The sequence below is a fragment of the Crassostrea angulata genome, chromosome 2 (genome assembly GCF_025612915.1).
Source record: "Crassostrea angulata isolate pt1a10 chromosome 2, ASM2561291v2, whole genome shotgun sequence".
Taxonomy (NCBI): domain Eukaryota; kingdom Metazoa; phylum Mollusca; class Bivalvia; order Ostreida; family Ostreidae; genus Magallana; species Magallana angulata.
In genome coordinates, this window is record NC_069112.1 from 73,092,448 (window position 1) to 73,109,109 (window position 16,662).

The 16,662-nt window shown below is 31.2% G+C and overlaps 1 protein-coding gene across 1 annotated transcript; it reads left to right on the top strand.

Annotated features, from left to right (window-relative positions):
- Positions 1-969: 969 nt before the first annotated feature.
- On the top strand, positions 970-15,329 carry LOC128172362 (uncharacterized). The gene is made up of 9 exons (XM_052838163.1): positions 970-1,090; positions 2,592-2,822; positions 3,669-3,986; positions 12,553-12,837; positions 12,983-13,270; positions 13,621-13,908; positions 14,019-14,315; positions 14,498-14,788; positions 14,995-15,329. Exons 1-9 carry the CDS (start codon positions 1,039-1,041, stop codon positions 15,261-15,263), a joined length of 2,319 nt encoding a protein of 772 aa, XP_052694123.1. The 5' UTR covers positions 970-1,038; the 3' UTR covers positions 15,264-15,329.
- The last annotated feature ends 1,333 nt before the right edge of the window (positions 15,330-16,662 follow it).

Below are 16,662 nucleotides of genomic sequence, written 5' to 3' on the forward strand. Positions count from 1 at the left end.
ACATACATCAGAATAAGAGAGAACAGAAAATGTTTTTCATTCTGCTAAACGTAATTTGTGATGCCAGAATATTTTCAGTGGAGAAAGATTAAGAAAAAGAAATTAGTCCGAATTTTCTCTGTTTGCAACGATTCCGTTATATTTCCATGGTTTATAAATCCTAAAACACTTAAAGCCAGTTAGCAGTATTATAATCGGGTAGATATTGAATTTATACCATAACCTTACAATGTTTTATGCATATCAGTTAATGTAACGTCAAACCATAATTAATTATGTCCTTTTTTCAATGATATTTCTGAAGAAAAATGAACCACACAGTGAACATTCACACAACCCCTTAAAAAATTTATGTCGCCAACCTACATATTTTTTTTGTTCATTGGTATTGACTTTTGATATTACAATTTGATTAGAGTAAAACATTTATTGCAGAATTTTTTTTTTAAATATCAGACTTTATACCACACCCCTGAATTATTTTTTTATTACTTTCTATTATATCTAAGGGTTTTCGTGCACAAATTTTGAAACACCCCCAGTGAAATAAAAAAGTCCATGATCTTGTAATTTTTTTAATGATTTTCACTCACCATAAACTGATCAACATTGTATAAAACTTAAGATAAAACAAAAGATAAGATAAAATGATTTGGGACCGCCGTCCTTAAGATTTTACTAAGCCATGTCCCATGTTGTTTTCCTGTTTTTAGTTATTATGGTGCACAATTGTCATGTTTCTTATAATCAGGAAATTATTTTTCTATCAATTAGTTTTGTTTATGAAAAAATCATTTAGTTTGAAAGCATGATATTGATCCTTCAAAAACTCTTGATATGTGAATACATATTTCCGTTAAAATGTTCCGTTAATATATCTGTCTATATTTCATGATTTGCATAAAAAGGGGGAAGTTTTTGTTATTGTTAATTTTCGTTATTTCCTCGGATTCTTCCTGAATCAAATCACAATTTTGGCGAATGGTTTGAATTCCTGATACAGATTTGCAGTGTGTCTATATCGTCTATAGAATACAAATGATTCTTTTTCTGTGTATTATTGGTTTTGAACTGTTATTGCTTATTCAAGGTAAGTTGATACTTTTATATTGAAGAAACTTCTATTGACTGTTGTTTAATGTTTGTAGATATTTAAAATTAAAATATGCACTACTTAATAAATGTTGTATGTATTATTTTAATGTATATTATTAACAGACATATTAGAAATTATACAATTTACGATAATCGAAAAAATATATTTGAAGGTATATAAAAAAAAAAGTAAAATTGAAAAATATTTCCATTTATATCAGAAACTTTTGAATCAAATTTATCTAATTAATTTTAACGAACGATCAATACATAAAGTATTGACGATCGAAGGTTATACATATATGATGCACTGGGTCAAACAAAACATTGAAAAATAACTGTGATAGACTTAGCCAGTAACCAGGATTAATTCTATTCCCGCTTAGCCAGGGATAACCGAGGAAATTTATTGTTAAACTCCTCCCATTTATCATTGCAAATTCGATCCGTCAGAATGTGTGATTTCTTGTTATTAGTGATTTTAAACTTTTTTCGAAAGCTATAAATTGAATAATGCAAACACTTGGATTCATTATTATCTAAATTCACTATTAAGTGAAAGGAAAAAAAAACCGTATTGGGCTAGAAAACATAACTAAAATTTGAATAATAAGATCCTTGACCGCATACAAATGAACATTTTGACGCATATTATCCCAGTAGTAATGTCTTATACTTCTCTTAAGGTATCCCACTCCTCAATGTTCTTGTATCAAGAATTTCTTGTCAGTATTTTTTATTATAAGCAAACTTATTTCTTCAAATATTGTTTTTATTATGCACAATGGTCACACTGAATATAGGAATTAGGGAACAATTTTGTACGAAGCGGCATTTATTTTTTGCGACCTTTTTGCACTTAAATTTTTATAAAAGATTCAATTTGATTTGAAATAAAAAAAATATTTGAATATAGATAATTTCATAAGGTTAATCCAGTTTGCCTAGATATGTATTCAGTATCATTTTGATCATTTTTATCATTTCCCGCAACATTTGGCTTAAGAAAATTGAGACATTTTCTATATATTTCCACAATTTTATGCTAAACGTCTATCACTTTCTCAAGACTTACTTTTGTACATGTCACACAGAACCTATATAATACGTTGCAAACCTATCAGATGTTAAAAATGTGAATAATGAATAAAGTATGATAAAAAGAAAAGTACATTTAAAATTAATAAAATTGCTTGTTTCTCTCATTTTCGTCTTGAAAAATATTCTGCAAGAAAAAATAGTTTTCCAGAAAACTTTGTTTCTTGACAGAACCAAAGAAATGAATTTTCTTTATGAATGTTGTGTAAGTATCAAAAAATAATCATTTTGTTATCATTAGATAAATAGAATCATATTCATTTTAAATATAATGATCATCTGCGCAAGTAAATCAAAACGTGAGGAGTGAGATACCTTAATTTCTATAAATCAGCCTATCTGCACACTGTATAGCGTTTAATTTTATTTTCAATATTGCACACAATTCTTTTTATTAGGTCTAGAAATATCATCAAAGTTCGTGTCTGGCGATGTTATATTCAATTGGGGCCATTCTCCTGGTCCCTCTGAGTTCGATGTATTGATTACGTTGGATAACGTTTCAAGTAGCTGGACTCTGGTTAACGATACACAGTACACTGTTAGAAACGCCTTGTTGCATAAAGCAATCAACATCAGAATAAGACCATTGGCATTGGAGCAGGAAGAAAGTGAAAGGACGTTTAAAGGTACCGTTCATTTTTTAAAAATTATCTCCCTCTTGTTTTTAAACATCAATTTTATCTAAACCTTTTAATATAGACAACGGATGTATAAAAAGCAGGAAAGTATTTCTTGATATGTTTACAAACTAATGTTGTGTAACTTAGATTAAATGACATGTTTTGTAGCGATTCATTTCTATGTTTAAATTCAATTTAACTTAAAGTGCTCTTCATTATTTTTATATTTTAGCTATACTAAATGCATGTCAAGAATTTGCACGCGCTGTTTTTGGAGAAGTTTTTACACGTGCTTGATGAGTTTAAAGTTACCACTTCATGTACCAAAGATCAAAATATTGCTCTGGAAAATTAACACTGACAATTCAAAAATAGTTCCTTGTAAAATATTTTTGAGTGTTCTTACTTTAATTTACTCAAGTTAGGTATGGTAATAGTTGTTGCTTTGGCTAGCATTAACTCTTATATTTTAGACATTATGGTGTTTGTTATGTTTGATGTTTGATAGACAATCAATGATATTGTATGCATGTGCTGATTGATAAGGTCTTAAATGCAAATATTTCAACTAATATTTAGATTATCCGTCTTAGAATGAGTACCAAAATGTATAACTAAGCCTATGAATTACATTAACAAAACTGCCCTTATAGACGGAATAAATTTGTAAGAAATTAGCTGTTGCCATAAAAGAAATATTTGAAAGTCAGAAGCAGTTTACCACATACCTGTAAGGGGTATATACTTAATGGTACGGTCTCGAAGCTTCGATGATTTAGTATATCATTGTTTAGATAATATTCTATAACTTTTTGTAAATTGTGAATTCTATTGTAGTAATTTTTTTTGCAGTTTCTAAAGTAAAAACGCAGATAAGAAACAATGTCAATATAACATGGATAGCTCCATATTTTCCATCTTCCGGTTTCTATCACGTTTATCACACATACCAAGTCAACAGAAGTATATTCAATATAAAAAGCAGTGGAGTTCAGTATCATGAAAAGGATAGGCATCTAACCAAGTACAATTATCTTACAAGGCCTTATGATTCAACCAATATCGCGTTTATGATAAGGAACACGACATTGGAGGATGCTGGGTATTATGCCGGTGGAGTTTCCTCTGACGCTGCGTGGATGGAAGGGGGCGTTGTTCTTATTGTGCTGGGTAAGTTTATTTTATTAGTAGATGTTGACAAACGATCGAAATACAAATGAAAATCTCATTTGATAATAATTAAGAAAGAAAATACGTTTGTCGTTTTCTTCAATATCCACTTCATTTAGTTTTGTGGATCAAATACTTGATCATACTTATGAATATCTGCCATAAGCAGAAATAAAATACTTTCTTCATCATAATATAATCAAACAAATCGAATAGTTATACACAAAAGCTGCTAATAAATATTCCGATTAATGTTTCCAATGACCCTTACATTCTTTTTTTTAACAACTAGGTCTTACTAGAAATACCGAGAAGGTATATGCCATACCGTATTTAGTTAAAAATTCAACTTATGATATATATATATATATATATATATATATATATATATATATATATATATATATATATATATATATATATATATATATAAGCACTAAAAATAACCAACGACACAAACAATATAGTAAAATATTGTCAAATTTTCGGGACAACCCATCCCATCTTCAGGACAACAAAAAAAACTACATATGAAAGAGGTAAAACATCTACAAAACTAGCATAAACTAGCATTTAACTAAAAACTAAATAATATATAAAAACTAAATAATATATAAAAACAAAATAATATATAAACACCGGATCTAAACGTGGCAACTACATCTTTGTATTAAAGATTTCAAGCCTGAGAAAAAAAAATCCCGTCTGACGCAGCGGATGGTCTGTGTAGAAGTGCTGAAAGATAAATACAAATACGAAAGAAAACACATAACTGCGTAGCATAGGCGTCAGAACTTGGGCTATTGGTGGGGGGGGGGGGGCTTACCCCCCCCCCTTTTTCTTGGCAAAGTTATATATATCCGTAACCAAAATACCTTTTTTCTTGTTTGTCAATATTTTTGATAAATTTAGCTCCCTTCAAACTTTCAATTTTCTTTGTGTAGTTTATAACACTGCAAATTACGTTACACCACCAAGGAGTTCATTCTGACGACGCAATGAAAACAGAGCGTACTGGTTGTGTTAATATACAAGAACTTAGCAAAATAATGTTTCATAAGACTTTGATTCCACCACCAGTAAGCATCTTATTCACTTTTTTTTCAATCTCAAATAATTAGGCTGGTCAACAACTGTTCCTCGTTTAAGTCAATTCAAACTAACGAGCATTCACAACTTTGTGTATGTCAACACACTTGATTACATGTATTCAAGTCTTCTGGTCAGTTTTTCCATTTAATCTAATGAATAATAGAGAAAATTTATATGGAGCTAAAAAATTATATCAAAATTTGTTTCAGTGAAACTTTACATTAAAACAGTTAGATTTATCTCAAAAATGACGTACTTAATTATATTGCGCAAGGTCCCAAGTACCGCATAACACAACGTTGCATCATCGTTTCTAATCTTTGAAAAAAAAATCAATTCGAGTCATATAAGACACTCTCTCAAAAGCTTCATAATATAAATCAAATTGATTAATAAAACATTTATAATTGTGTGAATTCATATTTGCTTTATCCAACTCATTGAAATGGTAATATTCGCTCGGCAAGTCTCGCGAATATATATACTATATCAACTCGTTAGATAAAGCAAAATATAAAATCACACAATATAGATTCCTCTCTCTCTCTCTCTCTCTCTCTCTCTCTCTCTCTCTCTCTCTATATATATATATATATATACATGTATCCCCCTGATTTTCTAACCTTCACTTACTACGAGCTCTTATTTTTAAAAAAAAAGAAGAATCTTTATATCAATTAGTGATGAGTTTTAATTTAGTTTTGTTGATTAAATTCTTTTGTTGATGGAAATGTTTTTATAGTCAACAAAACATCTTATTCATAAACTAATTAATAAATACAATTTTACAGTGAATGCCTGCATCAGAGTTACTGCTTACCCAATTGATATTTCAACACTTGTGAAATTATGCCCGTAAACTATAACTGAATTTTGCCTGATTAGTAATTATTGTGAAATCAATCAAAACACATCGTTTTTATTTTTATAAACTAGCCCGTGTAACCATAGAAATGACGATATGTCAAATATTAACGAAATATTAAGAGGGAAATCAATTTTGGCGATTTTAATTTTGATGGATTCGAAGATGCTTTCCAAAAGTGTGAAACCAAGAACGTGGTCTGACTAAATAAATCATTGTAGAAAGTGTATTTCGAATTAATTATGCATAGGGCAGATACTTTTGGCTAAAAATATACAAAAGATATGCATGCACTCGCGTTTTTAGATATCATACATCATACCACTAACAGATTATACTCTACGTATACTGTGGAATCATTTCTTCGTGACTCAATTTTCGTGATATTTCGTGGGTACCTCTCATCCACGAAATTACCTCCTCCACGAATTGAAAAATTAGAGTAATAAAGGCATATTTCTTTTCGTAGATAAATAAGAATACACGAAATTACGTCCCGACGAACCTGTAAAATTGAAGCCATCCACGAAAATTGTCCCCCACGAAATTTAATAATTCCACAGTATATATGAATAAACAATGAAAGCTTAAAACGTAGACGTTGCATCGAGAGAAAAATATGACTCCCCGATTTCTCTTAAATCAATTTTTTTTCTTAAATACTTTTTTGGACAGTGATTTGACCTAAATAAAATTCATAAATGAGAGGCGCCCTTCAAATATCCTCCTCATTTAGAAAAAAAGATTTGTGTGTTTGCATATATGATTTGTATTCTTGTAGTCAGCTGCAACAAAAGGAATTTAGCTCATTAATTTAAAATCAAATTCAAATTTAAGTTCGTGTTGGAATTTTACCCATTTTCTTTATTTCCTTTGTGTTTACTTGGAATTTAAATTTCCGCTAGCGTAGTACATGTATCTACCTGAATTGTGTTTACCTGTGTTCACCTGTGTATAACGGTAATTCAGTTATTCAATGTTTGACGCTGAAATGGCATCTGAAAACGTTTTGTCACAGTCATTCGCAATGAACAAACCTGTATATATTAAGAACTTTTTAAATTTAAATGGACAAGAACAAAAAAACTGGCGATTTTCAAATGTACGAATCCATACATAAGAAGGTTGGAGACGAAGTGCTTTGCATACAATTGGAAAGAGATCTCTGGAGAGTTTATCTAAAATCCAAGAGAAGTAGATATGTGCTGATAGTAGAGGGTTTTGAAATCAGAAACATCACTACCCAAGTCTACGAATCAAATCCGTATTCTACTGGTGCCACAAGTCCACGTGATAATGTCCGGAAGGTAACTATCTGTGGACTCCCTTTGTCTGTAGATGACTCTGCCGTACTGGAGATGTTGCACTCTTTTGATGTCACGATCAAGAGTGACCTTAAATACGAAAACATCAGACACCCGACGACTCATCGAATGACTTGCGTGTTAAACGGGAACAGATTCATTTACATATCCCCCCTCCCGAACAACAAGGCACTCCCAAGGAGTGCAACATGTGCAAAGTTAAAATGCCGTATATATCATTATAACCAAGTCGTAGATGATCTTAAAGCCCAATGCTTTAACTGCTGGGAAAACGGTCACCGAAAACAGCAATGCAAAAACCCTAAGGTCTGCAGAGTGTGAAAGGAAGCCGGGCATGCGCCTGGATCTTCCGAGTGTCAACATCATGAAGAATTCCCTTACAATGTGGTTGTTTTCCAAGGCCAGGACAATCCGTTGTCCAACTTCTTTCCCTGCAATCTTCGCGTTTTTTGGGAGCACCACCAATCCGCAGAGCTAGAATATCAGCTCACAAAGGCCATTCGATCGGGGAACACGGATGCTGCACAGAAGGTGAGAGATGCAGAAACAGCTCTTGATGCTAAAAGGATTGGCAATTCAGTAAGAGACCCTCAGGGATAGAGTGATGACAAAGAGACTGTAATGGAGGAGATCGATACTGCAAAGGCTGATCAAATAGCAGAAGTCAAGGCTGTCCTTGAAAATCTCGATGGTAGCATCATATTTGCCGAGGGAACATTCGACATGTTCTGGGGACTGGTCTGGACAAAGAGGCCACTCTATACACAAAAATCAACAAATGGCCTGGAAAAACAAACTTAGACTCTTATACCAAAAGCTGGCTAACAAACACACCCGGAAGCTCAGGAGTCCTTCCTTACCCCGGAAAGGAGCATCGACCGAGGATCAACCGAATATTGAAGACTTTCTAAAAGATCTTCGAAGGCAGAGAAAAAAGGAATGACAAGTGCGACAAGGGTGACAATCGCTAGTAAGCCAACAAATGTAACTCTCATAAGCCTATGAACGATACGACATTTACTTTTTTTCTTTAAATGTTCGAGGTTTAAATACGCACAAAAACGAACAATTCTTTTTGATTGGCTAAGGGATGTGAAATATGATGTAATATTTTTACAAGAAACTCATTTTGTAGAAAATCAAGAATGTATTTATAATTCACGATGGTTTGATGAAATAATTAATTGCTATTCAGAATCAGTTTACAGTAGAGGAGTGTCAATTTTAATCAAGAAAAAAGCAATATAGAAATGATCAATTACCATAAATCACTAGATGGGAGAAGATTATTAGTTAATATAAGATATAATGAAAAAATGGTAACTTTGATGAATATGTATGCCCCAAACAACGAAAAAGGGCTGATCTTTTCAAACGTTTAATACTTGGATTAATAAAAATTCTATAAACTTAGATAATGTTGTACTATGTGGTGATTTTAATTGCCAAATTAACAATAAATAAAGTGATAATTACTGTTAATATTCCAAAGAAAATTTTAAAAACTCTTAGTCTAAAAGATAGTTGGATATATTTTGGAAAAAAATCCGAGCAAGGTTTAACTTAGTGTGATGTAGATAATGTCCGAAAAGTAAAAAGGACTATGTTTTCCTTTCAGATTGATTATGTTCCATACTTCACAATATTATGATAAGGAAAGCTCCCAAAGTAGAAAGTAATAGATTAACAGATCACATGGGAATAACTTTTGAATTATGTACATCTGAAAATCCTAGCGGTGTAGGATATTGGAAACTAAATACCTCATTGCTTAACAATGAAAATTTTTGCAAACAACTGAAAAAAATATATTCGAGAATATACAACAAGAAATACAAGACCCTATAAGTAAATTGGGCACCTTAAAATACGAATAATTTTTTTTTTGCATAAACTTCTCTAAAAACTTGGCTAAAAGTAAGAACAATCGTATAAACTTCATTGAAAAGCAAATAGGAAAAATAGAATCTCAGTAATACTCTGAAATAAATATGAACTATAAACGTTTATTAGAGAAAGGAATAGATGATTATTATGCGGAAAAATGTAGTGGAGCTTATGTTAGCTCTGGATCTGTAAGGTTAGAAAAAGGGGAAAAAGTACTTATTTTCTAAATTTAGAAAAAAAACAACAAATAAATAATACGATTAACAAGATAAAAGATGAAAATGGAATAAAATATACGACGACAACAGAAATAATAGATGTTCTTATGAATTTTTATGATTAGCTATATACAAGCAATGATATTGATATTGTTGATATTCCAAATCATCTCGATAGTATTAATTGTGAAAAACTCAGTGATAATGAAAAGGAAATGTGTGATGGAATACTAACATTAAATGAATGTAAAACAACTGCAGTTGAAAATATGAAAAATAATAAATCTCCCGGACAATACGGTTTACCGGCAGAATTCTATAAAGCCTTTTGGGATGATATAAAACATGTTTATTATTAATCTCTAATCAAGAGTATAGAAAATGGAATATTACCTTTTTCACAAATAAACGCGATAATGACTTTAATTTTCAAAAAAGGAGAAAAAAATAATCCCAAAAACTACAGGCCCCTTAGTTTAACAAACACAGATTATAAGATATTTTCACACGTATTAGCTAATCGTTTACAAAAAATAGCAAGTAGATTCATAGGACGTGAGCAAAGTGCATATATAAAAGGACGTTATATCGGAGAAAATGCTAGACTAATACTTGATGTTTTTGAATATTACACGCACAACAACTTAGATGGAATATTACTCTTTTTTTGATTTTGAAAAGGCATTTGATTCAGTAGAATATAATTTTATGTTTAAAACGCTAGAAAAGTTTAACTTCGAAGATAAATTCATAGGAATGATAAAATCATTGTACAATGACCCAGTCTTTAAAATTAAAAACAATGGTTGGATATCGAAATCATGCACAAAGCAAAGAGGAATTCGACAGGGATGTCCTGTATCCGCTCTATTATTTATATTTGTAATTGAAATATTAGCCAGTAAAACTAAAAATGATAACTATATTAAGGGTTTAACTCTGAATAAAAATGATACTTGCAATGATTTAAGTTTTAAAATTGTTCAACATGCGGACGACTGTATCAACATGCTAAAAGATACAAACTCTTTGAGAAAAGTAATAGAAACAATTACCGAATTTAGTAAGGTTGCTGGACCTAAACGTAACTTAGAAAAAACAGAATGTCTGTTAACTGGTTCATTTATCGATATGTATTCTAACGATTCTCATATACATGGAATAAAAATAACAAAAACCTGAATATCATGTCCCAGGTAAATACCGAGCGATTTTATACAGTGTATAAAATCGCTCGGTATTTACCTGGGACATGATAAAACTGTATGCTTTGAAAACAATTGGATAAGTAAACTAGAAAAACTAGAAAAGACTAATTTTAACTATATTTGGTAAATGCACTGTAGTCAATACCCTAACAATATCGACAATATTATATAATGCTAATATTTCAGGAAACCCTAAATGGGATTTTTTTAAAGCTGCTTCTAAACTTATACATAACTTTATTTGGAACAAGCGGGACCGAATTAAAAGAAATACTTTAATTGGCAAAATTGAACAAGGTGGAATAGGTGTTATTGATATTGAGAGCAAATTCCATGCTGCCAAAGCGTCATGGGTAAGTAGAATATTAAATGAAAACAGTGTTACACATAGAACACTTAGTGCAGTTATGAGACAATATAAACTAAATAACTCTGATATTTTAAAAACAACAGAATAAAACTTTTTGGAATCATCATTTTTCAAAATGCTGAAACTTCCTGTTTTTTACGGAAATGTATTTTCAGCTTTTAATAGATGTAAAAAAACAAAAACAAAATGTGAATACGCTAAATAGAGACGAATTCCTGAGTCAATTTATATGAAATAATAACCTTTTCAAGTATGAAAATAAATCACTATGTTTTGAAAATTGGATAAAAAGATGATTTTCTTATTTTAAAGATATTTTTGATGAAAATGGAGAGTTTTATGATATGATGTTCTTTGCACAAAAACTGGTTAGAAAAGAACAATATCTTATGTGAATATATCATGCTTAGAAAAGCATTTAAAGTTTATAAAGAAAAATTTGACTACACCTATTCAAAATACGTCAGAATCAAACCTTGTGTATCATTTTTTTTTCGAGACAATGCCGTAAATTCAGTTAACAATGTTAACAAAGTAATCTTTATTATTCATTGTATATTGATATAAAGGTACAAAAACCAATATATGACAATAGATGGAGAAAAGATTTTAACGACACATTATGTCGATAGGAAAATGTGTATGTTGCAAAAATCAAAGAAATGTATGAAAAAGAATCTCAGAATTTAATTACAAACTCTTTCATGGTATATTGAACAATAATGTAAGTGTCAGTAAATGGAACAAAACTGTCTCTCCATTGTGCAAAGTGTGCAATGTTAACGAGGATGTATAACACCTTCTGTATGATTGCAAAATTGTCAAACATATCTGGGAGAGAATAAGCATTTACTTAAAATTTGACGTCACATTGAAAATTGTTGTACTAGGATTTTACAATGATATTGGCGAGAACACTTCTTTTTTGAATAACTTTTTATCTTTCATTGGTTTTACAATATATAAATATAAAATAAAATGTAGAATTCAGAAAGAAGGAATGTGTGAGCAAGACCTAAGGCACAAGCTTAAAAGTACTCTTTTTCTCCAGAATTTAATTATCACAAGTATTTGTAAAAATAAAAACAATTTTTATAAAAATGTTGGAAACTTTCTATAATTTCAATACAGTACATGAAGTACCATATTTTTGATATTTGATATATGATACAGTAATACGATGTATGTTTATGATGAATACTAATTATTATAATCATAATAGATTTATATACAATAGTATTTCTTTTTCATGTATGTAAAACTATGCTTATTACACAGAAGACATATTTATATGATACGAATATCAAAATATGAATGTTTTGTGATGAATAATGATTTTAATAAAAGAAAAAAAATATCAGTGAAGATTTCCATATCTACCCGCTCTTCTTGATGTTCAGACAATTGCTTGTTGACTTCAATTGAAAAAAAATCGATACCCTAAATACAAAAATGAACAAAACACAATGGTCCAACGTACGAGAGATTTCAACGTGTTTAGTCTTATTTCTCACGCTTGCATTGGTTATAATCAAGTCTTTATTAAAGGTTAGATAGTCAGTTTTCCTAATGTGGTAAATTATGATACTGTGTAATTACAGATAAACCTTCAAAACCAAAAGTTAATGGAGATACAGACAAAATGATAAATACGTATGCCGCGCTGACATGCTCCAGTAATTCAACATCTGCCCCTGACTACTATTCAAAGCTCGTCACCTTGTCTTACACCTGGTTTGTCAATGACACAAAGATGAATGGAGAAACCGATGAGACCCTTAGATTTCAAGTCACCAGAGCTCACAAATACAATCGGTACTCGTGTGAAGCAACAGCAATGGAACTGGAGTCGTATCGAAGCGATACAGTGCATATCAATCCTCTGTGTAAGACACCGCATCAATACAATCAGTCAAAACAATCGGAGAGAGAGAGAGAGAGAGAGAGAGAGATGAGGATGAGAACGATTTTTTATTAATAATTATAAAACTAATTTACAATTTGAAATGTCTTTTTTTTTATTATCCGTAGACGGACCATTGAAAATAATATTGACTCCACAACCCAAATTGAACAGGTTTTATACACTGACCATAAGAGAAGGGCAGACAATCGGTCCATATCAATGTAAAGTTGATTGTAACCCGCCCTGTAACAAAACATGGAAATATAAAGATTCTTCAGGATCCATCTCTGTCATCTCAAAGGAAGGAATGTTAGAGCAACAACGCCTAAATAGGAATATTTCCGTGTTACTTTGTGAAGCGAAATGGGGAAATGACACAGTGATAAACAAAAGTATCACTCTTGACGTTCAATGCAAGTGTTAATCTATATTTTGAAAAAAAAATTCTATATTCTACTCTTAGGTTCACATCAAACCAACTTAATGTATTTTACAAACAAACTATTTAAAATTTTTGTACGGCTACACTAATTAGATACAGGTATATTTATTTATTTAGATTCGCAAATTACATGTTTATCAGAATGTCATTAAAGTTATGCCAATAAACTTTTATTACCTTTCCTCAACATTACCCAACCATACTCTATGCTAGTAAGAAGAACTCTTCATGGATAAATTTATTTGTAATAAAGATCGCATTTCTTTATACTTATTAAATGGAAACGGTAATTATATATACCATGTACATCTATATTTTTAGACCTAGAAAAACCAATTATCTTTATAAATGACATGATGACTTCTAACTGGGAAGAAAAGCAACACACGCCATTGCAAATATCATGCTATGTGGATGGAAACCCGCCTCCTACTATTCGTCTGATTAGGGGTCAGGGAAATTCTAAAATTATTTTGGAGGAGCAAGTAGACAAATGGTTGAACTACGCTATAGAATCATCCCAATGCTATGATTCAGATAATTATATCTGTGCTGGATCATCTTCAGCATTCAACAGCAGTACAAACATGTTTAAAATCAACGTACTGTGTAAGAATACACACACCTTTCCTAGCAAAAGTGTTGGAAATAAAAATTCAACTACAAAAACATTAATGCTTATTTTTTATATTAACATTTTTACCATATCAATATTTTAGGTAAACCAAGAATTGACGACTCTTTATATTTCAAAACAATATATGGTTCAAAAAGTGGAAGCAATATCACAGTCAAAGTAACTGTTCCATTGGTTGCAAATCCTGCTCCAGAGCCATCCAATTTCACATGGGTTTCTCCTGAGTCACAGCCAAACAGTACAATCATTTTGCAAGGCGACGTTATTTACAAACACTGCATAGAAAGTACCGTAGAAATGTATGATCGGAATCATTTTGGAAACTATACATTGATGTACAACGGAGAAACAGTCGCAACAATTACAATTATTCCAGAGGGTACGGTGATAACTTTTACGTTAGTTGATATTTCAATCGTTTAAGTGGCATTCGATTTACCTGTGTACAGTAGTTTTCACATTAACCAATAAGTTATTTACATACTGTGATGTTCCGTTCTTTTTTCAATGTTAATCAAGATAGTTTTGTAGTTTAGTTCTATTTATGATATCATTTTATAGATAAGCCTTGTCCTCCCGTCAACTTCACTGTGTATTTTATGACCAATGGTTACATAAATCTGACGTGGATTTCAGAGTTCGATGGAGGACTCGAACAGTTATTTATTTTGTCCTTACAAGAAGGGGCAAACCTGAGAGAAGTTGCAAACATAACCGATCCTGGAGAGGGCAAATTAGCGCATGTCGAATTTGGACCATTGACCCCAGGAGAGGAACACGTGTTCCAGTTGCAGAGTTGTAACAGTATCAATTGTTCTTCGTTTGTCGATGATATCAGAGTAACAGTAAAAGGTAGATGCAAACTAAGCTAATATGTCCTCATTAGAATACTGGATGGGTGTAGCCATATGTCGGTTATATCAATTTTCTTAAGAAGGGTTTTTTTTTTAATTGAAAACAGGATTCTAAACCTAAAATATTCGGAACTTTTGTTTTCGTCAATTCACAAAAAAGATGGTTTTGGCCATTTTCTGACATTGTTTGTTGTTTATTTTTAGGGGATGAATTTGCAGAAACGAGTTTAACTGTAGTATTCGTCATCTGTTTTTCTGTAATTGGATTGGTATTAATAATGGCGGGCATATTTGTTTGCTTCAAAATAACACGCGGAAGTTTCCGCCAAACCGGCAAACCTGGTGACAAAAACATTGATACAAAGAGCCATGAAATGACTCAACACTACGATGATTTACATGGTACAGCACGAGAGGTGGCGTATACGGCGTTAGGACAATCAGAAATGGAAACTACATATGAGGACATGTAAACATACAAAGTATATGTACAAAGTGCTCTGTGATTGATAAACCAAAATTATTAGAAACCATTTGCTGTGCTAATTGTTTTTATTACGCTATTTACATGTAACAACTATATCATGTCCTTTTTTTTAGCACTTAGTGATTATCACTACACTTTCACAAAGATTAGTATGTATACCTACTTGTAAATATTGCTGTTTGCAGTTTGTACGATTTGGGACAATATGATTGCAAAACATTATTTTTAATATATAAATTGTTCTAATTTCTAATTAAATGACCTGAAGATAATCTTTTTATTGAGCTTGAGAATATTCCACATAACTTACCCCCCCCCCCTCCCAAAAAAAAAATAAAAAAAAAAAAAATAACCGCTCATGAAAAAATCCACTAGAATTCTAGAAACGTATGCAATTTATATAAAATTGTGTTTATCTCAGATGTTAAGAACTGATTTAGGCAAATATATGACCTTTTATAATCAACAATACGATAAGTTTAGCCGTTGCTTTGTTTTTAGTAGCAAAATAAATGTTTGTACAATCCTACCAATACAATCAATTCATTAATAGTACAATTAAAATCAGTTATTATGAATCTATTAATGTAAACGTTTTACACTTTTACGCCTAAAGTACATTTTGAAATGCACAACAGGGAAAGCGCTCTCCAAACTATTTATTTATATGTCAAAATGTTTTCGGTTGAATAAACCATCAATAGTTTTCAGGGGCAAATCAGAGTTAACATAATATTTCATTAAAAATGAATTATATTACTGCATATATGTTTTGGAATATTTAGTGTATTAGTGTCCAAAGTTTCATTGTACATGCACCACCCATTGGCAATATTATAGTTAAAACTTTAGAAAAATAAATTTGTTTTGGAATTTCAACATTATTCTTGAATTACATGAATCAGACTTTATTGGCAAACTGAATATAGCTAGAATTGTCAAAAGTATAATTAATAATCATGATCCCCATTGAAGCAATGATGTACAACTCATTATATGCAGCGTGAATTGCATATTATCTTGTATATGTGTACAGTAAAAAACCCCATTTTATTACCAGGAAGTAACTTGTAAACCCTACTACGTGCATAGCAAACATATTTGATATCATCTACTAGGCTATATTCAAGTACTTCCGGACAGCGGGTAAATGCAGCAGAAAAAAGAATTCTGTTTATCGCTGATGGTGTAAGAAAAATCGAAAGGTTGTCTACAAAAGTAATTCATTTTTTCGACAAAAATGTGCTCCCGAAATCCTCTCAGTGTACTTGATTGATGAAAGGGAATTCCCAATAATTTTGAATGACGTAAACAAAAATATGATCTTGTACTTTTAATTTGTTGTTGTCGATTTGCGGGAATGTTTGACTTTGGACACGAGTGAG

What these genes read in the sequence shown, in the direction of transcription:
- LOC128172362 (XM_052838163.1), top strand. Translation starts at nt 1,039, where the DNA reads ATGATTCTTTTTCTGTGTATTATTGGTTTTGAACTGTTATTGCTTATT. An exon ending in AAGTGAAAGGACGTTTAAAG is followed by an intron (nt 2,823 to 3,668) that starts GTACCGTTCATT and finishes TTTTTTTTGCAG; the next exon opens with TTTCTAAAGTAAAAACGCAG. An exon ending in GTTTAAAATCAACGTACTGT is followed by an intron (nt 13,909 to 14,018) that starts GTAAGAATACAC and finishes TCAATATTTTAG; the next exon opens with GTAAACCAAGAATTGACGAC.